The following is a 22,537-nucleotide window of genomic DNA, read 5'->3' as shown; positions in this document are numbered from 1 at the left end:
AGATGAGAAGAGAATAAATAGCGAGAGAAGAAAGAAAAAGAAGGGGGAAAGCTCAACTGTGCTGTTTGACTGGGATGGTAAGAAGGAAAAAGTAAAGAATAAAGAGATAGCTGATCCCTGATTGCCTGAATGTGGAGCCGGAGGGGTTTAAACCCTGGCCCATGATGGCAGGTTGGCATGCCCTTTAAGTGCAGGGTTCCAGTGGTTCTGGGGAGAATTTCCCTAGTTGGCGAGATCACCTTTGAGGGAGGTCCGACGGAGGTTTCTTCAGCAGTGCGGATCAATGTAGATGGCTGTCACAGATTCCTTGTGTGATACGCAGCACTCGCACAGAGGCAGCCTGGAGTTCCCTCTGCTTTTGGGGTTAAGTTGCCCTAGGCAGAGGGTAGTGGCCTGGGATCCAGCAAAGGAGAGGAAGAGAAGAGGAAAAAGAGAGAAAAAGAAGAAAAAGAGAAAAAACAAAACAGCCCATTGAGACTGACTGTGGTGGGAGAGATAGAAAGGAGAAAGAATAAAGTAGGAAGAAATAGAGTGGTAAGTAAGGCGATAACTGAGGCTTGATCGCCTGACCATGGGGCTGGAGGAGTTCCAACTCTGCCTCGAGGTGGCAGGGTGGTGTTCCTGCTTGGTGTAGGGTCCCACAAATGCTGGGTGGGTTTACCCTCGAAGGCAAGAGCACAGCAGAGGTCAGGTGGCAGTTCCCACAGCGGCACTGAACGCTGGAGTTCACCTGTATACCTGCCTCGTGCTGTGTGTAGCACTACAGCAGGTTGGGGGTGTTTCCTCAGCCCTGTGTAGGGCCCCAGGACAGGCAGGACCTCCAAGTTGTGTGTAGAATCCCTGAGAGGGGAGCTGGGCTTATTGTCCTATCTAGACTCCTGATGCCCTACTAGCTCAGAGGGTTTTTTTGTTTTTTCCCTGGACCGCCAGAATAGAACTAAATTAAATTGGCTCCCTGGCTCTGGGCTTTGGATCTGGGCTCAGATCCAAACTGAGACTGAGACTTGCTCCAAGAGGGTCTTTGTTATGTTGAAAGCCTCCAGGCACGTGGCTAACTTCTGGCATTCCTTAGCAGGGGGTCCCTTTTTGTGCTAACGTATGTTAAGGGCCTCCTTCTATCAGATGCCTTGGAGTTGAGCAATGATCCTGGGATTTGCAGTTTTTACCAAGAAAATATTATTTCTCTTTTTTTACAATGGGCATATGAGGGGGGCTGTCATCCTCACCCCCAGAGGGGGAGATCCAGCTTATCAGGAAGATGATTTTCTTCTTAGCCTACTGGAACTGAATTTGCCCCCTGAACTATGAGTATCCACTTATTTTCTGCCACACCGCAACCTGACTTAGGTAAATTCCTGCTTTTCATTCTACTCCAAATTTACGGCTACCTGCCAACCCTGTTCCTAGGCTGTGAGCTCAAGGCCGCTAACTGTGCAGGGAGCTCTGGTGTGGGGTCCTGTGACTAGGTCTCAGAGGCTCTCCTCTTGTCTGTGATGATGTCCACTTTAGGGCATCAGCCCGGGGAAGTCGCTACTCGCCGAGGAACTAGGGCACAGGGAGCTCTTCAGCTGGAGCCCACAAGCCCAGCATGCCAAACCTAGAGTGATTTAATGTGTTCTTGGCTCTTTGTGAGTGGAAATCACAAAAAAGTGGGGTTCAGGATAGACCCTGGCACTCTAGGTCTAATTTCAGGACTGGGCCTCCCAATCTCCTTCACCTTACCTCCAAATTTTCTGGTCTGGCATCAGAAGCTCCAGGCGGGTGAGTCTTGGATGTGAAAACAGAATCAAAGACCCAATTAATGGAGTTTTAGAAGCAGGCTTTATTGAAAAACCAAGGGCATATGAGGGAGGGGGGAATGGGGAGGGAGGGGGGAAAAAAAAAGAGGACCCGATGCAAGGGGCTTAAGTGGAGAGCAAATGCCTTGAGAATGATTGGGGCAGGGAATGTATGGATGTGCTTTATACAATTGATGTATGTATATGTATGGATTGTGGTAAGCGTTGTATGAGTCCCTAATAAAATGTAAAAGAAGAAAAGAGAAAAAAATGATTAGTGCAAAGACTGTACAGATGTGCTTTATACAATTGATGTATGTATATGTATGAACTGTGAAAAGAATTGTATGAGCCCCAATAAATTGTTAAAATAAAAAAATGTAAAAAATTAAAAATAAATCTCTATCATAGTCATAAAAAAAATAAAATGAGTCTTACATACCCCCCCCCCAAAAAAAAAGAAAAGAAAAGCTTGCGGGCGGGTTCAGCAACTCAGGGTATTGAGCTATTGAAGCTGCGTGGGGGTGGGGGGGTGGGGGGAATTCTGGTGGCATTTTTATGCCCACTGCTGCAGGCACAGCTGGGGAGGATCAAAGCTGGGGAGGATCTGTGCACACAGGTGCTTCAGAAGGGAGAAGATCGTTAATCTTATCTATATGTCAGGGACAGGTGGAGTGAACATTTCTTCCGAAAACATTCTGGCTTTGGGACGAGCTGGTTCCAGGAATTTTGGGTTGAGCAGGGGAGGGGAGGTCAGTTAGGGGTCAGTCTTGAGAGCTAAGATAGAGGTGCAGGACTCAAAATGGAGTCTGTTGTGCCAAGACCGGACACTTATATCATATGAAACAGTGACAGGATACAGTCTTTCATTATATTTATTGAACTAAAAGCTTCAGATTCCAGCATTTTTGCACAAATAATGAGTATGCTACACCTTTTTTATATACCCCGGGCACTATGAGCTCATAAGGGCACTGCAATAATAATTTTTTACATGTTGCTGATTTCAGTCTCATATATTTTGTTATCCATGTCGCATCTTCATCTTGGTGCCTGTTGACATGCAGAGCTGGTTCCCAGCAGCAGACCTGCAGCTGCTTTCCATGAAGTTTCTAAAGCTGCCTGGCCGGATTCCTTCCTGGCTTTGCCAAGCGCCTTCTTCTATGAAGGAAGAAATAATTTTTCCCCTACCCTGGAAACAGTTCTCAGTAAGGTGGCAGTGTCCAACCCAGGAAATGGGGGAGTCTGCACACCCAGTTCAGAGAGGCCCTTCGGGGTGGAGGGTGGGGAGACCAGCTGTTGCTCTGGGATTGTGGGAATTTCCCACCCATGTGGCAGAGGCAAGGCAGGTGGGAGAGCCATGGGGACAGAGGGGACATCCCTTAGATGAGATTGGTCTGGCAAGACATCCAGACGCTCAACGGTCAGAACTGGAATGACCCTGCCGCCAGGCTTCAGGATCTGTGGGGCTGGGGCCCTTTATGACATGCTGTGTGGTATGTAGCATTCCACCCCTTCCCAGCACGACAGACTGGAAACATCACAGCTCCCGGGACCAGTGGCACCCTGGCCACAGCACATGCACAGTACCAACGATTTATTTTCCAGTTACTGGAGACTACCAAACTCACATCATGACTTCTTTGACCATGGCTCACACCTTGATTATACACATATGGTCAAAAGTAACCATGTTGGACTATTGAGTGAGGCCGACATTTAATGAGGCTGAAGTTCACTTGTGCATGATGTTTGCGTGGGCACGCTGAGCCAGAACTTTTGTCACCATTTAGATGCGTGTGCTCATTATTTGTTGCCGTGAGCTTTTGGAAAAAATGTGTAGATCGTGCATGTAGAACAGGAAAGGAAATATTTGAGTATTATGACATGTAAGTGTAATTAGAGATAAAATATATCTTTAACAATTGTACAATTATGCAAAGCATTCAGATGAGCCAGAAATCTTGGAAATGATTGCAAAAGAAAAAAAATTCCCCATAAAATCAATTCTTCTGGCATTTCTCTCTTGAAATCAGCTGTGTAATCAGTTATGAAATCAACTTCAGCTGAAGGGCAAGTGGTAGCAGTGACAACTGCCAAAGTCATGAGCGATGCTACGGAAGGGGGAAAAAAAGAGAGTTAGGAAAAGCAGAAGTCCACATGCATAGTAAGATTCTGATTAACTGATGAACTTAAAAATCGTGTGCCGATCCTTTTTCCAGAAAGGAAAATGCACTTATTGTCCTTTAGCTTTATATCCAATAACTGCATCAAACTTAATATTGATCCTTCGTCTTAAAAGTTTCAGGAAACGCTCAGGGAATATTCTAAAGAAAAACAAGATAGGCAAGCAATTAGAAAAGAACACATTTGTAAAATATTTTCTTTTTCTGTGTGTATGTTCAATTTCTATGGATCGATCCCATCTGCGTTCTTTCTGAACAGACCAGAAACAGTCATGGGGTGACCACTATCATCCTGCCCACGAGTCCCTTTCCTTCTCAAAAGGAAGGGTGACCCTTTTTAAAATAGTTGTGAGTGACCTAAAATACTTAGTTTAAAAAACAATTGTGAGGGTGCTTCCATGATCTTTTAATTCCATTTTTTCCCCATAAGCTTTTGGAAACTACCTTATATACTCTTTTGAACAATTGTTTTTAGACAAAGAAACCTGCTTGGAATCATCTTTCAACAATCTAGCAGAGGAGGAGTATAGAACTGAACCCCTGACCTGTTAGCACTTTTGAAAAAAGGGATCCTGACATTGAAAAGGAAGTGAGTGGAGAGCTAACTTTACATTTTATAACAAATATGGATATTAGTATACTCCCAGAAAAAGATGGGGAAGTAGAATTACTGACACTGCAGACACACATTTGGTTTTGAGCGTAATGCTGAACAAGGTATTTAACTTTTGAGTTGAAATCCCACATGCTTAAATGGAAGCTGTGGCCCCAGAGCCACAGGCAGCTCTTGGGTACATACAAGTGGCTCTGAAGTAAAGCTTAAAATAAAGCGATCATATTTTCATTTAAGGGATATTATTCAGATAATGGTGATTTCATTTGTTTGTAAAACTATATTTATGGCTCTCAAATACTTTTGATATTATTGTGAAGGATGGGATTGGTTCTTCTGCCTCAAAAGAGTGCCAACCCCTGGTCTACACATTGCTTTATCTTCGCCCACTGCCTTCCCCCTACCCCATTGGCAATATCCAAACTGAATTCCCTTTGGTATGAAAGTCTTTCATCTTGGATTTTGTTTTGCTTTGCTTTCTTCTCAATAATGCTGGTCTCATAATCATATCTGTCCTGTTGTGATTAAAGGCTAGGAATTACAATGCATATTTTGGGTGGACGTATTAAAATCATAACATCAGGGATACTTTTTTCTCCCCCCTCCCGCCCCTATACTTAAGGATATTTAGTAACTTGTCATGTTCTAATTCTCCTGAGAAAGCACATAAGTCCCTGTAACCCCGAGATATATACTCGTGTTTACAGAGAGAGCCAGATGGCATTACAGTAGGATTTGCAAATGGAACATCAAACTCTTGCAGTCAGAGGAAAAGTCTCACGCACTGCCGTGGGAGTCAATTCTGACTCACAGCGACCCTGTAGCACAGGGTAGAACTGTCCCTATGAGTTTTCCTGTGGAGCAGCTGGTGGTTTTGAACTGCTTACCTTGAGGTTACCAGCCCAATGTGTACCCACTACATCACAAAGGAGACCAGGACAGTGATAATAATGGTAGAAATTATCTTACCAATAGTATTTGGTATGATAATATCCATTATCATACTAATTGCCAACTCAAGGTGAGTCCATGGGTTGCAGAGTGGAACTGGTCATGAACTTTCAAAACAAGATCGACAAGCCTTGCTTTGGAGTCATCTCTGGGTGGATTCAAACCCCCAAGCTTTTTGGTTGGTGACTAAGCTGAGTGCTCAGCTGTTTGCACCAATCAGGGACTTGTAGGATTCATTGTATTACATATTGGCATGTGACATTGACTGGGTACTCACGGAGAATTCAGGAAGCTTGCTGGTGAGTGAATTGGGCTGTGAATCCAGCCTATTCTTATGGATCTCATGTAATCAATTGTTCTTTATCAACTACAGGATGTGGTCAGAAATCCCCCTAAAGACGTGATCTAGTTAAATCTTCATGTCTAACATTAACTGACTCTCCCCCATTTACTCTTACCTTTCCACTATTGTTAAAAGGCACACTGAGAATGGAATATAAATCATTTTCTTCTCAGTCAGGATTCCGTTCATCAGCTTATCGACCACTTCCTCGGGTTCTAGAGTGGGTCCCAAGCTGAAAGCAGAGACAGCCATCAGAAGAAGAGTTGGGTGCTAAATCAATATTACGAGCCATACGTATAATGGGCTTGTAGCATCATCCACACTTACCGCCATGGAGTCGATTACTGGTGCCCAATAAATGGCAGATTGCCTTGAGTAATTGTTATCACTCATTTAGTGCTTATTATGTACTGCACACGGTGCTAAGCATGCCACACAAGTTATCCCATTGAAGGCTTATTCCTGCGAGGGAGATACTTTTTCCCAAAGGACAATTTTAGGAGTAGCTAGGTCTCCAGAATCTCTTGGCAGCACCTGTCCAGAGCTCACAGTGTCTCAGTGGTTGTCAGGGGAGGAGGGAAGGGAAAGAAGGAGCCATCGCTTCAGGGGCTTCTGAGGGGTGCGAAGTGTCTCTTACAGGTGAGAAGAAAACTTTGGAACAAATCATGATGATAGGTGCCTGGCATACTGAACACAATAAATGCCACTAAATTGTACATTTATGAAATGTTAAGATGGCCTTCAGTGGGGGGCGGTATATATTCACCCAATAAAACCATAATTTAGCTTGATCAGAACCGACTAACTCAGTCTTAGACTTTTATAAAATCAGGAGAGAAAACACCACACATTTTCTTTGTGGTGTTGTTGTTGTTAGTTGTCATCAAGTTGTTTTCAACCCAGAAGAAGATTCTGCCTGGTCTAAAGGCATCCTCACAATTGTTACGTTCGAGCCCACTGCTGCAACGGCCATGCCAACCTCTCTGACGGCCTTCCTCCTTCCTGATGCCCTGCGACTTTGCCCAGGGACCATTCTCTCCAGACAGCAGGTCCACAGTATGTGAGACGGATTCTTGCCATCCTTGCTTCTAAGAAGCCTTCTAGTTGTATTTCACTATAAAAGCTTTATTCTACACTAAGATTCTATGAACAATTTCTAACATGACAGAGGGTGTAAGATAGAACAGGCATGTGTCCAGATCCTGGTCCTTGACCTTCATAACCAAACAAAACCCAAACCCACTGCCACCAAGTTGGTTGCAACCGTAGGTAGGGTTTTAGGCTGTGCAACTTTCCGGGGCAGACAGCTCATCTTTCTTCTGGCGATGTCTAGGTGTGAACTGATGACCTCACAAAGCACACCTGAGATGATGTGTGGGGAGAGGTGGCCGCAGCAGAGGCAGTGCACCCAAAGCCCAGCACACGGCCGAGCACATGCAGAGGCTTTTCTGGTCCATGCAGTGAGTTAAGCTGTGTGCCTTGGGCTCCGGGCAGCACCTCACAGAGCCTTTTTACACTTGTCCAAGTAGGACAGGCCGCAGGGCCATGTGGCTCAAAGGCTGAGGGAATCACAAAGAGAACTGCCCGCTGGTATGAGTGAAAGGAGACCCTGTGGACAAAAGAACTGTATCCTTCACATCTCTATCCTGATTTGCAACTTGTTAAACTCCCCTAAATAACGCCAAGATAATGAGTGTTGTCACTAGGTCCACAGGAACAGATTCTCACATCCAGCAGAGAATAGGGTGTGGCGGGAAGGTAGAGATACTTTTGGTGTAAGAAACAGAAGGTGTCAGGTATCAGGCATCAAAGGGAAAAAAAAATCACATCTTTATAAATGAGGGGCACTGAAGAGTGGAGACCCAAAGCTCATAGGTAATGAGACACCCCCATACAGAAGGGTCGCAGGGGGGAGACGCCAGTCAGTGTGCACTGTAGCAACAATGAGACACACAGTTTTCCTCTAGTTCTTAAGTGCTTCCCCCCGACCACTATCATGATCCCAAGTCTACCTTACAAATCCCATTAGACCAGAGGATGTACACTGGTACAGATAGGAACTGGAAACACAGGGAATCCAGGACAGATGATCCCTTCAGGACCAGTGGTGAGAATGGCAATACCGGGAGGGTGGAGGGAAGGTGGGGTGGAAAGGGGGAACCAATTATAAGGATCTACATATAACCTCCTCCCTGGAGGACGGACAACAGGGTGAAAAGAGACATTGGACAGTGTAAGACATGACACAATAATAATAATTTATAAATTATCATGGGTTCATGAGGGAGGGGGGGAGTGGGAAGGGAAGGAGAAAATAAGGAGCTGATACCAAGAACGATGAGGGCAATGAATGTACAAATGTGCTTCACACAATTGATGTATGTATGGACTGTGATAAGAGTTGTATGAGCCCCAAATAAAATCATTAAATAAAAAGAAAGAAAGAAAATATTTGGGAAGTGTTGATGGCGATATATGTACAAGAGTGCCTAATACAATTGAATGATGGATTGTCATAAGATTTGTAAGAGCCCCCAACCCTCAATAAAATGATTTTTTTAAAAAAGGCTGGAAGGTAGAGGTACTTTTCATTTCTGCCTCAAAGGCGCCATCCTTGGGCTGATGTGGAGTTGGATTCTCCACCCACCGTGTGTAGCAGCAAGAGGTCAGACATGGCCTCCAAGCTCGTTCTCCAAACGTACACAGAAACCACCCGCTTAGGTCATCTCAAAGCGAACATAATGTTTATCATATAGGTGACACAACTGCCTTAAGCATTTTGCTCATTAAAATCATTATGGACATGAGATCCAGTTGGCAAGCGCACTTTGAAAGGTGAGCTGTGCAGCAGGGGGGCAGTGGGTTGATATAATAGCGAGGGAATACTTTGGCAAAGGACATGAGGATGGTGGCACAGGTTCGAGAATGGGGTCAATGTCACATCCATGTACATGTGGGCACTACTGAACTGGTGTGTGGTTACCTGTGGACTTCAAAAAAGAAAAGGCAGCATTGCCTTTAGGACGAATACAAAAACACAGAAAGAAAAAATCTTGTAAAGCCAGACAGGAAAAACTGCAAAGTAGCATTGTACAGAAAAGTGGATGTAATAATTGTGTCCAGGAAGAACAACATAGACTAACAATTAATGATAGAGGATGTCCAATTGTCTACAAAACCCCTCACGGAGGGTCACAGGAAGAGATGAGTCAGTCAGGGTACAGTATACACCAATATAATGCTTCCTCCATCCTCCCCCAACTATCACAATTCTACCTTGCAAACCCGGCTAGACCAGAGCATGTACACTGGCACAGTTAAGAGCTTCCAACACAGGGAATCCAGGACAGATAAACCTGTCAGGATCAATAATGAGAGTAGTTATACCAGGAGGGTAAGGGGGAGATTGGCAGGGAGAGGGGGGAACTGATCACAATTATCTACATATAACTACCTCCCTGGGGGACAGACAACAGAACATGAAAAAAAATTATCAAGGATTCATGAAGGAGATAGTATGGGGAGAGGGAAAAATGAGGAGCTGATACCAAGGGCTCAAGTAGAAAGAAAATGTTTTGAAAATGATGATGGCAACATATGTACAAATGTGCTTGACACAAATGGATGGATATATGGATGTGATAAGAGGTGTAAGAGTTCCCAATAAAATGGTTTTTTAAAATTTAGTCTTTCATCAAAAGTATAACAACTTTTATGAAATGAAACACACATATTACAAGCAAAAAAAAAATCAAAGCTAGAGGCAAGCAAGAGGAGGGGCCATGTGGCAGCCAAAGCAGTTGCTTGCTCCTGACTCCAAGCCAGAAACCAACAGAACCAATTTTGGCAGGGCTCTGGAAAACAATCCAAGTCTCCAGCTACCAAGTGAATGCTGCATCACAAAATGGGCCAAGTCAAATGGTAGGGACACTTCAGTTTCCTATGAGCTTGTACCGAACTCTCTCCCTGACTTCTTGTGGTTACTGGAGAACCACTCACTGCCAAATTCATTGCCATCTAGTTGATTCCGACTCCTAGCGACCCTATAGAACAGGGCAGAACTGCCCCCGGTGGGTGTCTGAGATTGCAACTCTTTACAGGAATGGCAAGCTTGTCTTTCTCCCTCCTCGTAACCACTGTCCCACCAGAGGTCCTTTGTCGAGCTACAGTGATCAGTCTTTTCAAGGAAGGAAGCCTGAACCTGGTCTCTGGATAAAGAGGGAGCAAAGCAGGTGTGTTAGACAGGGTTCTCTAGAGAGACAAAACCAGATTGTTAGTAATTATATATATAAATATGTATTTATATATTGTATATTTATATAAATATATTTATTTATAAAGATAGATATATAATAAAAGAAATGAACCATTAAATTATATACAGATAGATAGATAATACCAGAAATGAACAGTTAAATTATAAAGCAGTGAGATACTAGCAGTCCTTTAAGTCTTAAGGGCCGCCAGTTCCTCTTCTGAAAAGAGAGCTGGGCTATATATACCCAGGCAGCAAACAGCAAGGCATGTCACCAACTGTCGGTCCCCAGCTCCAGAGATGAACATTCCAACTGTGTGGGCTTAAAGGGACCTTAACTTACAGCGACACAGTCCACAGACTAGGCGTCCCACAGGTAGTGTACCATTTAAATTGAGGCACAGAACAAGCAAGGCAGCCGCATGGTGGTCCGATGATTAAAGAGTGAGAGACAAGCAAGGCGAGGCTCACCAAGCCATTTATCTTTTTGCCCTTCAATTAATCCCACTTGTATTTTTCGGCCAGGCTGGCACAATAAACTATCGCAGCAGGCTATTTGAAAATTATTCAAACCTAGGTAGTGGCTACTTGAAAGGCTGCCACAAGGTGTTTATCTGTTAGCCCTACCCTATCTCAGAGGGCAGCAAAGTGACCAGCTGCCTGGGGTTTGGAAGTATGATGGAGACATATAACAGGAGCCAAAAGTCTGGGAGGAAAATCCAGGGGGATGGAAAGAGGCGCCAAATAAGAACTATGCCCAAATCTAAGCTCAGTGCAGGTCTGGCTATGTGTTGAGAAAGTGGGAAGTGCCCCATGGAGTTGATTTGTAAAGATAGTAGCAGGTGACTTGTTTTCCCACCCTGTGGCATTCAAGAAAACCTGCCCAAAGCCTAGCTGACCACAAGCTAAGGAATAGAGACTTTGGTGTCAATAGAAAAGCAGAAAAATAGTCAGGAGGAAGTCACTAAACCACGAGACCAATCCAGCCTTCAACCATTAGGAACAAAACAACCAGGGGCGGGGAAGGATCTGATGCTGGCAGGAGAGCCCAGTCTCTGGAGAAGGACAGCATGTGTGGTGAAGCAGAGAGGCAGCGGAAGAGAGGAAGGCCCTTGAGGAGATGGAGTGACATGGTGGCTGAAACAATGAAGCTCAGCACACAAATAATTGGGAGAATTGAGCAGGATGGGGCAGTGTGTTGTCTTGTGCATCAGGTTGCTGTGGGTGGGAGCCAACTCGGTGGTACCTAACAACAACATAAAGCTGCAGGGAGCCCTGGTGGTGTACTGAGTTATGCATTGAGCTGCTAAAGGCAAGACCAGAAGTTCAAAGCTACCAGCTGATCCTCTAGCCTCTAGAGGTTCTTAACCTGTGGGGTGTGACCCCTTTGGGGGGGGTGTTGAATGACCCTTTTACAGGGGTCACCTGATTCATAACAGTAGTAAAATTACAGTGATGAAGTGGTAACAAAAATCATTTTATGATTGGGGGTTACCACCACATGAGGAACTGTATTAAAGGGTCACAGTATTTGGAAGGTTGAGAATCACTGCTCTAGACACAGATGAGGCTTTTGGCTTCTGTAGAAGATTGACAGGCTCAGAAACTCACAGGGGGCAGGTCTACTCTGTCCTACAGGATGGCTGTGAGTCAGAAGGGACAGATGGCAGTGAGTTTGACATTTGATTGTATTGTTTTCCTATGAAACTACAATGACTCAAACAGCGGCTTCCCCACCTTCTCTTTCCCAGACTCATCATGGAAAAATTAGTTTGGTGGGAGTTACAAAGACTATGTCTCAAAGAACAGTATCAAATAATGCCCTGTACTCTACTGTGCGCATCTGCAGGCATGGTATAATCATTCACGCTCAGCATAGAACAGAATTAGAATACTCTTTCCCTTCCAATACGACAAAGCTGGAGTGTTCGATAGTTTAAAAGTTGGAGGTGTGAGAGGAGAGCACGTAAAACAAGGAACAACCCCTTGCAAGGGGCTTAAGTGGAGAGCAAATGCTTTGAGAATGATTGGGGCAGGGAATGTATGGATGTGCTTTATACAATTGATGTATGTATATGTATGGATGGTGATAAGAGTTGGATGGGTCCCTAATAAAATGTAAAAAAAGAAAAGAGGAGAAAAAAAATGATTAGGGCAGGGACTGTACAGATGTGCTTTATACAATTGATGTATGTATATGTATGAACTGTGATAAGAATTGTATGAGCCCCTAATAAATTGTTAAAATTAAAAAAAAAAGATAAAAAAAGAAAATGATTAGGGCAAAGAATGTACAGATGTGTTTTATACAATTGATGTATGTATATGTATGGATTGTGATAAGAGTTGTATGAGCCCCAATAAAATGTTTTTTAATTAAAAAAAAAACAAACAAGGAACGAAATGGCTTTTGCCCCAAAATGGAGATGAAAACCAAAGGCTGTGGAAGCCCAAGGATAACCAAGCAGCTCCTTATCCTGTGGTGTAGGCAGATACGAGTGCCGGTGAGGAGGGAATCCAGAAACTAAAGAATGCTTGCTCTTCTGAACAGTCTTCAGAGAGAAAATCTCTTTGCAGCATGTTGTTGCCAGACTCCCGTGTTCCCACACCCCATGACTTCTCCCAAGCACCTGTGTAAATAGTGCAGCACACCTCCTCTTTCCCACTGTGGTCTCTTCAATCTAGCGCTCAAACGGCACTGCAGGAACTGAGTCGGTCTTGATGCACTTGATCTCTGTCCCCAAGTCTTACCCCCAGTCGAAGAATTTCCAGCAAAATCTAATGTCCAAAATGATGTCTCTTCAAGAAGACTAATAGAAAGTGCCCCTCTGCCTCCCTGCCCCCCCAGCAAATAAAGAAACCGATTTCCTGGCCGAATAAAGTCCCGATCATTGAGACATCAGCAAGTGAAAAGCCTTCTTTTCCCTGACAGCCTGATATTAATATGAGTAGCAAATCTTGCTAAGCAAATGTTCAAAATGGATTTAGCATATGGGCCAATCTATTAGGGTAAAGAATTGAGATGCATGCGGGGAATGAACAAGTTAATAGAGTTGAAGTACTTTTTATAGGCAGAACGCCTGTATTTGATTGTTTATTCTACCACTTAGCTAAGTCAGCTGAGTAATTTGTGGGAAGGCATTTCTATTCTTTTAAAGCTCAGGGTGTTTTTTTGTTGTTTGGTTAGGTTTTGATTTTCTAACTGTACGAAATGGAGATCATGCATGGGTCAATAATTTTTAGGGGGGTTGTTGGCTTCATGGTAGAAATCTTGCTTTCCGTGCAGGTGAGCCAGGTTCCATCACCAGCCAATGCATCTCAGGCACACCCACCACCTGTCTGCTGGGAGGGAGACTTGCATGGTGCTACGATGCTGAACAGAGATCAGTGCAATTCTTAGACTGAAAGTAGGAAGAAAGGCCTGGCAATCTACAAAAAGTCAGTTAATGAGAATGTTATGGATTAAAATGGTCTGCTTGAGGTCCCCGGGTAGGCGCACAGTTTCATTGCTTTGTGTACGCAGAGTCATCATGAACCAGGAGTTGACTTGAGAGTAGCTGCAAGTAGCAACAAGTATGCCATTCATGGCTGATCTCACTCAATCCGCGTGATACCACTGAATGCCTGGAAGCTGGTTCTAGCACAGTACACCCTTTGGGTACTTTAATGATTGAATGGGATGACGCACAGACGATGTGCACACCATGCAAAGAAAGGCGGCTTTTGTTCCAAGACCAAAAATACCGTCCTAGTTTTCAGAGAGAAAAAAAACAAAAAAACGGGATCTGTTCCATGTAAGAAAATGGAAATTTTAGAAGATGTTCCACAAAAATAACTCTTACCTCTCAAAAAACATTACCTAGAACACCTGATTGCACATAACTCAATACATTCAGATCAAGCTGAAGTACTTCTATCATTAATTGACTTATTAAATTATAGCTGGAAGGCATTTCATTTAAAATCGTTCATAACAGAGAGGTCTACAGGACCAACCCCAATCAGAGTCAAACTGATCCCCCACTCCCCCCACCTAGAAGTATGTGCTCCAGATGACAACACTAAACCTGCAGGTTGGGGAGAGGGGCCGGCCCTCCATGCCCACATGGGAGCAAACAAGAAGGAAGAAGAGAGAGTGAGGAACTAGACTCCATCCTGACCCAACAAACCCTGAGGATGACGGCCCTGCATGGAGCTGCTAAGGCACAGAGAGGACTGTAGGGACTCAACAGCTCAAGACATGATGTCCCCTCACTGGAGCGCACCGAGACAGAGGGCAACACTGGGACACATGGCAAGAAGTGGGTTCAGCTTGACCACCCCCACAGTGGGGTGAACCAAGAAGAGAACATAACAGACCAGCAATAGGAGCAAAGTAAAGCCACAAAGCCTCTGCGGAGCCCCCCAAATTGACTTCAGGCTAGGAGGGGCAGTTCTCGAAACCATCCAGGACCAGTGGGGAGATAGTCATAAAGGTCAGTGGACAGACCTGGAGTTATCTGTGTGTTTTTTTTGAGGTGGGGCTAGTTATTTTTTTCTTTTTCCTCTTTTTATTCAATCTTTCCTTTTTTAAAAATTTATTTTTGCCTCTGTTAATACTGTTTTGCCTACCAATATAAGATAGGCATGGTAAGCAAGCCCGAGGAGACAGCAACGGGACTGAAGGTTCCAGCAGGACCTGTGGGGAGGAGGCTGGGGAAAGGAGTGGTGAGCTAGTAAAGCCATCGACAGAGGAACAACTAGCAAATTCAAAGCAACAATGAGAACTATGTAGAGATTCCGGTGGTATTGGAGCAATAGCAATCTAGCTGAGAGGAATTACTAAGAGGCAGAAGAAGGGCGAGTGTGATGGGGCAGGAGGAAGGTAAAAGGAAACAGAGGAAAGATCTAGGAAGCAAAACTATGTATAGAGGTATAAACATAGGAGTGTACTTATGTAAATATATTAATTCATAAAAATAGAGGTGTTGGCCCATATACATATATTTATATGGTAATACATTGAAGAAGTGGACAGACTTTGGGCCTCTGCTCAAGCCCTTCTTCAACACAAGAACACTTTGTTCTAACAACCTGGCATTATGTGATGCTCATGCTCCCAACAATGTCACTGAAGACAAAATGAGTGCATAAGCAAATATGGTGAAGACAGCTGATGGTGCCTGGCTATCAAAAACTATAGTGTCTAGGGTCTTAAAGGCTTGAAGTTAAACAAGCAGCCATCTAGCAGAGAAGCAACAAGCCTACATGGAAGAAGCACATCAGCCTGTGAGATCATGAGGTGTCGATAGGTAACAGGCACCAGAAGACCAAAAACAACAACATAAAAGCATATTGTTGAGTAACAAGGGGGTTTGGAGCAGAAAACCAAAACCCACTGTAGACAATAGGACATCCCCTCACAGAAGGGTCACAAGGAAGGGATAAGTCAAATAGGGTGCAGTATAGTACCAATGAAACACACAATAATCCTTTAATTCTTTGCGGCTTCCTCACCCACCACTATCATAACCTCAGTTCTGACTTTCAGTTCTGGTTAGACTGGAGCATGTACACCAGGACAGATAAGAGCTCATGACACACAGCATCCAGATCAGATAAACCTCTCAGGAACAAAATGGGAGTAGCAACACCAGGAGTGTAGGTCGAAGGTGGGGGAAGGAGGGGGAGGAAAAGAGAACTGATCACAATGATTGACCCATAATTTGCCCCTGCCCCCCCAACCCCCCCGAGGATGAACAACAGAAACCTGGGTGAAGGGAGACAGCAGTCACTGTCAGATATGAAAACCATAATAACTTATAATTTGTAAAGGAGTCATGAGGGTTGGGGGGTAGGGGAGGGAAAAATAGAGGAGCTGACACCAAGGGCTCAAATAGAAAGTAAATTTAGAAAATGATTATGGCAACATATGTAAATTTTTTTCTTTTTTCTCTTTTTATTCAATCTTTTCTCTCTTTTTTGTCTCTATTATTGTTTTACCTTGATATAACTGATGCTTGATATAATTGATGTATGGAATGTTATAAGACCTGAAAGAGCCCCTAATAAAATGAAAAAATAAAATAAAAATAAAACCTTCAAAAATTGTTCCAAAGTACACTGAAATAAGGATAAAGAATGTTCAATTACAATTAGTACTCAGAGAGAAATTAGATAGAAGCAAGAAACTAATATTGTTTTTTCAGACATTATATCCCAAATTTTCATCAAATTACTGAAAAAGAAAGATGATTAAAAGATTGTTTTGTGTAAAGGGGCCTTCTGTAGTGATTGTGAAATATTATTAATAGAAGAAAGAATAACCTTAGGAAATAGGAAAAAAACTATTAACCTAAAATAGTCAGTGTAGATAGAAATTATTAAAATTTGTAAAATCAATGCAATCTAATTTACATAAGCAGAGCAGGATTTGTTCACTACAAAGAGATACTTCAGTTTCTAACAATGAAAATTAAATTATGCTCATACAACCCAACCCACTGTGGTTGAGCTGGTTTGCAGCTGAGTGTGTTTACCAGGCTCCTTATCATCCTGGCAAGGATTAAAAATGTGCTAACATGGAAAGCTGGTAAAGGCAAGGGAAAGAGGCACTAGCCCTACACTAGTGTAGGGAGGGTATCCGAGACCAGCCAATGCCATATGTCAATCTGATAGTCTTTCAAAAGTATTTATGGTCCTACCCTTTGACCCAGCAATTTCATTTCCAAGAAATAATTATATCAGAATGGATATATACTTTTGTACAGAAGTTATAAAAATACATATGTGTGTTTACATATGTATGTGTTATGTATTCTTCCATCTTTTTCCAAGAAAAAGAAATATATTAAATTCTAACTGGTTAGGTTAGAAAGCAACCCAGAATTCTTTCTTTTCAGCAGAGCCCTGGTGGCACAGTCGTTCCTTAGGAGAAAGATGAAGCTTTCTGCTCCCATAAAGATTTAAGCCTCATACACTCACAGAGGCAGCTCTCCTCTGTCCTGCGGAGGGGGTGGCTAGGAATTGAAATCAACTAGACTCCAAGTCATTCAGAATACGTTGCATTATAAACTGCATCAAGCCAGCTCCTTCATCAAGCCAGTTTGTTACATGTGCAAATGTAATAAACAATAAACAATATCTTAGGAATACTTTAAAAGGGAATTTAACTTCCAACATGTTTCTGATGTTCATCATCCTGGGTGGGGGTGGGGGTGTTATACATCAATCATTGCAATTGGTTCCCCCGCTCTGCCCACACCTTCCCTCTACCCTCATGGTATCCCTACTCCCCTTACTGTTCCTGAGACATTTATCTGTCCTGGATTCTGTGTGTTGGGAGCTCTTATCTGTACCAGTGTACATGCTCTAGTCTAGCCAGATTAGTAAGGTAGAACTGAGGTCATGATAGTGCGGGGCAGGGAGTGGGGGAAGCATTAAAGAACTAGAGGAATGTTGTATGCTTCATTGGTACTATACTGCACTCTGGCTGGCTTGTCCCTTCCTTGTGACCCTTCTGTGAGGGGATGTCTAATTGTCTACAGATAGGCATTGGGTCTCTACTCCACGCCCCCTCATTCACAATGATGTGATTTTTTGGGTGGGGGGGGAAGGGGAGTCTCCTGATGCCAGATACCTGATCTTCACGACATCTTGAGATCACACAGGCTGGTGTGCTTCTTCCATGTGGGCATTGTTGTTTCCCAGCTAGATGGCTGCTTGTTTAATTTCAAGCCTTCAAGATCCCAGATGTTATATCTTTTAATAGCCAGTCACCATCAGCTTTCTTCACCACATTTGCTTATGCACCCAATTTGTCTTCAGTGATCATGTCGGGAAGGTGAGCATCACAGAATGCCAGGTTATTAGTATGAAGTGTTCTTGAGATGAGGGAGTACTTGAGAAGAGACCCAATATCCATCTGCTACCTTAATACCTAACATATAAATATATGTACATAGGCCAATATCCCTATCATTATGTATAAACATATAAACATATCTATATGAAATATAAATATATTTATATAAAATATGCACATGCCTGTATTTATACCTCTATAAATGTCTTTTGCCTCCTATTTCTTTCCTCTATTTCCTTTTACTTTCCTCCTGTCCCACTATCATGTTCAACCTTCATTCAGCTCTCAGTAATTCCTCTTGGCTACAAACCCCACCAGGAAGTTTATGCCCTCCTCCCCATCAATTTTAGATCCCTTGTTGTTCCCTGTCCCTGGGTTTGTTGGTTTCCCCCTTTCCATCCCCCACCTCCCCCTCTCCCATGTCCTCCCAGAACTGTCAGTCCAGTTGTTTTCTCCTTGGGATTGTTTATCCTGCCTAACTTATGTAGATAGGCACGGGGAAAAAAAGCCTATGAATAGTTCCAGGTCTATCTGTTGACCTTTATGAATGTTTTCCAATCGAGTCTGATGGGGTGCCAAGCCCTGCCCCCAAAGTCTATTTTTGGGATTTCTCGGGGCCTTAATTGCTTTGGCCCCTTTGCTGCTCTGTTGCACTCCCTTTGTGCTTCACTCAGGTGCTGGTGGGGGGTTGGGGGGTCAGACTCGGCACACTTCCTGCACTGTGTCTCCAGTGTTGCCTGCCATAGTGCTATGGGTTAGTAAGGGGATGCCGTGTCTCATGGTGGGGACAGCCCTACGGTCCTTCTTGTGTACTGGCTGCTCTGAGCAGGAATGTCATCCTCAGGGCTTGCTGGGCCAGGATGTGCTCCACAACATACCGGCATTAAGCAGTGAACTAGCAGAGAGGTCTGCAGGCCCAGCCCCAATCCCAGCTACATGGACCCCCTCCCCAGAGGAATGCACTACAGGGGACAGCACTGAAGATACACCCTAGGGAGAGGGGCACGTCTACTCAGACCACAAGGCCAGTTTGTTTGTTTGTTTTAAGGAGTACATCTCTAGATGCTTTTTCCTAATCTGTCTCATCTGGAAGCTTCACTGAAACCCATCCACCGTGGGTGACCCTACTGGTGTTTCAAGCATCAGTGGTAAAGCTTCCAGCATCAGAGCAATGCACAAGACACCTTAGTACAACGTGCACTCAGTCATTATTTCTGGGGGTAGAGGGCAGGACTCTAAAGCTTTACAAGCATGTTGGTGAAGGCTATAGTAAACACAGGTCTGAGAACCAATGCTCACAGAAGAAAACAGGACGAGCTAGCATATTCACCACGGTCATTCATATGCATATTCATATCCACTCACATTTCCCTGTCTCTCTGACAACTTACTTTCCCACACTCTCTAGAACCTGACGTTGAGATGTGCTAGAGGCATTGAATCTCAGGTACCTGGAGGATTAAAATATTTAGGGAAAACCAATATTGCTGATAGTCATAGCAGCCACCAATCCTTTTGTCTCCAATTTTATCTTCACTTACTTGGTCCTTGGATTTTTGATGAAGCCGGTGTTTATGAAATTTGGGCAGAGACATGTTGTTTTGATTCCAGTTCGTTCTAAGGCTTCTAGTTCTTCAGTCAGACCTCTGTGAAATCCAACAGCAGCAAACTTACTTGAACTGGAAATAAAGAGAAGTCACTAATTAGATTAAGAACAATGAGGTATGTATTTGAGACATCTGTTTTAGTTTCATCACGTGTGATCTGATGCCCGCCTAGGCCCTCAGCCCGGACCCAGCAAATCAGAATCTACATTTCACAAGAGCCTCGCGTAAGTCTGTAGCCATGCTGCCGTCTGAGAAGCAGGGCCACAGGCCACTAAAGCACACAAATTCATTTAGCACAAGAGTTCGTCATGGGAAAAGCAAGGGAACTGGCTCTGTTAATGATTTCTTATCGTTGGTGTCTCTATAAAACTTCACATCAGTATAGACTGATCGCTGTTGATTATAAAATGTTCACAACAGATTCACTTGACTAGCCCTGTTCTTCCGCCCAGTCTCAGCCTTCCTTCTTCTAAGAATCCAGAGTCTAAAATGATTTCCCTCAGTCCCATGCATGGCTGCATTAGCTACGATGTGCAACTGTATTTTTGTGTGACATTTCCTTAGCAACTTTTCTACAACTTGCACGAATGTCTTGGCTACTAGTGAACCTCCAAGGTTCAGCACAATCCTTAACGCAACAAACACGTGGGGGCTTCAAAGAGTTCACCAGAAAATCCCGTTCTCTCGCATCCCGGTTCCCCATGAACTCTCCGTGAAACCCCCTAGTGTTTGTTAAGTTAATGAATCAAAATTCCGAGCAATTGTTACTGAAGCTCCTTCATTTGGAAAGAGAGGTCAACAATCATATTCTAATCAAACTCTCTTTCCAGACCGGTGATTTTTATACTTTAAAGCCAGTGTAAATCAGCCAGTCATGCAAAATAGCCATCAATGAATTTGGGTTTTGGAAAACTGAAAGTTGTGGTGGAAATCTCTCTCTTTCCTTCTCTTTTTAAAGTTCAGATATATGTATTTAAAGCTTAAAAGAAGTAACTGCTAGATTTGATTATATGGAATGAAAATGTTCTATGTACTACCAACAACACAAATATGAATATTCATATCTAAAAATGTGTTACAATATGCCAGACACTAGCCTCAAGTATTCCGTGTGATCATTTAAGCATCACAACCCTACAAAATTAAAATGCATTATTCTCCCCATCTTCTTAGGAAGAAAATGGGACCAGGGAGGATTATGTAATTTTCCCAAAGGCAGAACACAAAAGAGTAGAATCAGATTTTAGCCCTTTCAATGAAACAAGTTAAGTTTATTATTATACCCTAATTTTATTACTTATATATACTCTAAACTTTATTATTTAAACCTTATTAGATACACCCCAAACTCTATTACATCCCAATCAAATTAAGATGCAAGAAACAAACTGGCAAAGCATTTGCAACATCTGAGACAAGGGTGTTGAGAAATGGGGCTTTCTACTCTTATGAAGAATTTCAGTCTTAGAAACCCCAGGGCAGTCCTATCCTGACCTTCAGAGTCGCTATGAGCCAGAATTGACTGGATAGCAGTGCGTGTACATTTTTGAGTTTTGTATAAAGGATGAGGGTTGGTTCGTGGCAACTTTTGTACAAATAGAATAATGAGTGCCTTCCTGTTCACAGCACATTGTGTGAAACAGACCCTTCTGTGACTTGGATGTTGTGAGCGACAGTATGTTCTTGTGTCCCTACTGCTCTGTAGCTGTTCTCAACCTGCCATTGAGTCAATGCTGACCCACAGCGACCTGGTCAGTCAGGCTAGAAGTGTCCCTGTGGGTTTCCAGCTGTAGCTGTTAGATGCTAGCAAATCAGTTCCAACCCATGGAGACCCTCCCTATGAAGGACACACTGCCTGGTGCCGTCCTCACAAGGGTGACATTGAACCCACTGCTGCAGTCACTCCATCAGTCGGTCTCACTGAGGAACTTCCACTTTTTCACTTCTCTCGACTTTACCATAATGATGTTCTCCAGGCACTCATCCCTCCTGGTAACATGGCCCAAGCACAGGCAGCAGTTTCATCATCCTACATCTGAGGACTGTTCTAGATGCACTTTGTTCATTCTTCTGGTAAGCTATTCAATGGACTTTACCAACACCATGATTCAAATGCACCAATTCTTCCTTATCCATATTCCAGCTTTCACAGTCTATGAAGCAGTTGACAATATCATGTCTTGGGTCAGGAGCACCTTACGCCACCGAAGTGACACCTTTAAAGAAGTCTTTTGTAAACGATCTGCCTCATGTGATTTTTTAACCTCGGTTTTCATGGATCCAAGTAAAATGATATTCTTATTTGTTTCATTTTTTTCTCCATTTGTCATGATGTATAATAAAATGCACAGCCAGTCCTTGTATGACCTGTAGTTCAATCCCCATAAACTCTATTACATTAAAACCTATGGGAGCCCACTGGACAAAGCTGTGTCCAAAGGATAGAAAAATCCAGTTTTGCTGGGTGAGTGGCTGACCTGGCAGAGGCTATGCGGGCAGCCAAGTTGGGACTTTGTGCTTGGAGGAACACGGCTGGTGGTAGAAGCCCTGGCTGCCACAGTCAAGTGCAACTGTCATCACCCTGCCCAGAGCACCAGTGCCCATAGCGGAATTCGAGGAGTCTTGGCAGGTGCATCCCTGCACTGGGAGGGACAAGGGGCACTGCAGGGATCAGTGTGCTTCCCGAAGCCCTGCTCTTGTCAGCTCTGGGGACTTGGGGGTGGGGTGGGGTCTTTAAACCATATGGGGAAGTGAAAACAAAAGGAGCTGCCTTTCCCTTTTCAAACTATTTACGTATTTGTGGTCGGATGTTCCCTGAATAGGGGTCAAGTGAAACATATCCATTCTCCAGTAAGTAAACAGCTAAAAGGCATTAGTAGGCAAGTCACTGAAAATAAACGATATCCATGGTCATAGGTTTATGAAAATATCTTACAACTGGAATGATTTACACACAAGACA

The 22,537-nt window shown here is 43.5% G+C and overlaps 1 protein-coding gene across 1 annotated transcript in view; it reads right to left on the bottom strand.

The window, feature by feature from the left end:
• Nucleotides 1-2,635: 2,635 nt before the first annotated feature.
• HSD17B11 (hydroxysteroid 17-beta dehydrogenase 11) overlaps nt 2,636-22,537 on the bottom strand; it is a 57,818-nt gene continuing 37,916 nt past the window's right edge. The window contains exons 5-7 of the mRNA XM_075544044.1: nt 19,511-19,648; nt 5,987-6,103; nt 2,636-4,105 (exon numbers count right to left, since the gene is read on the bottom strand). Of these exons, the coding sequence (XP_075400159.1) occupies nt 4,015-4,105; nt 5,987-6,103; nt 19,511-19,648 (346 nt within the window). The 3' untranslated portion in view covers nt 2,636-4,014. The remainder of the gene's footprint in view (nt 4,106-5,986; nt 6,104-19,510; nt 19,649-22,537) is intronic.

The sequence above is a fragment of the Tenrec ecaudatus genome, chromosome 3, assembly GCF_050624435.1.
Source record: "Tenrec ecaudatus isolate mTenEca1 chromosome 3, mTenEca1.hap1, whole genome shotgun sequence".
Lineage (NCBI taxonomy): Eukaryota > Metazoa > Chordata > Mammalia > Afrosoricida > Tenrecidae > Tenrec > Tenrec ecaudatus.
This window is presented reverse-complemented; position numbering and strand designations above follow the sequence as displayed.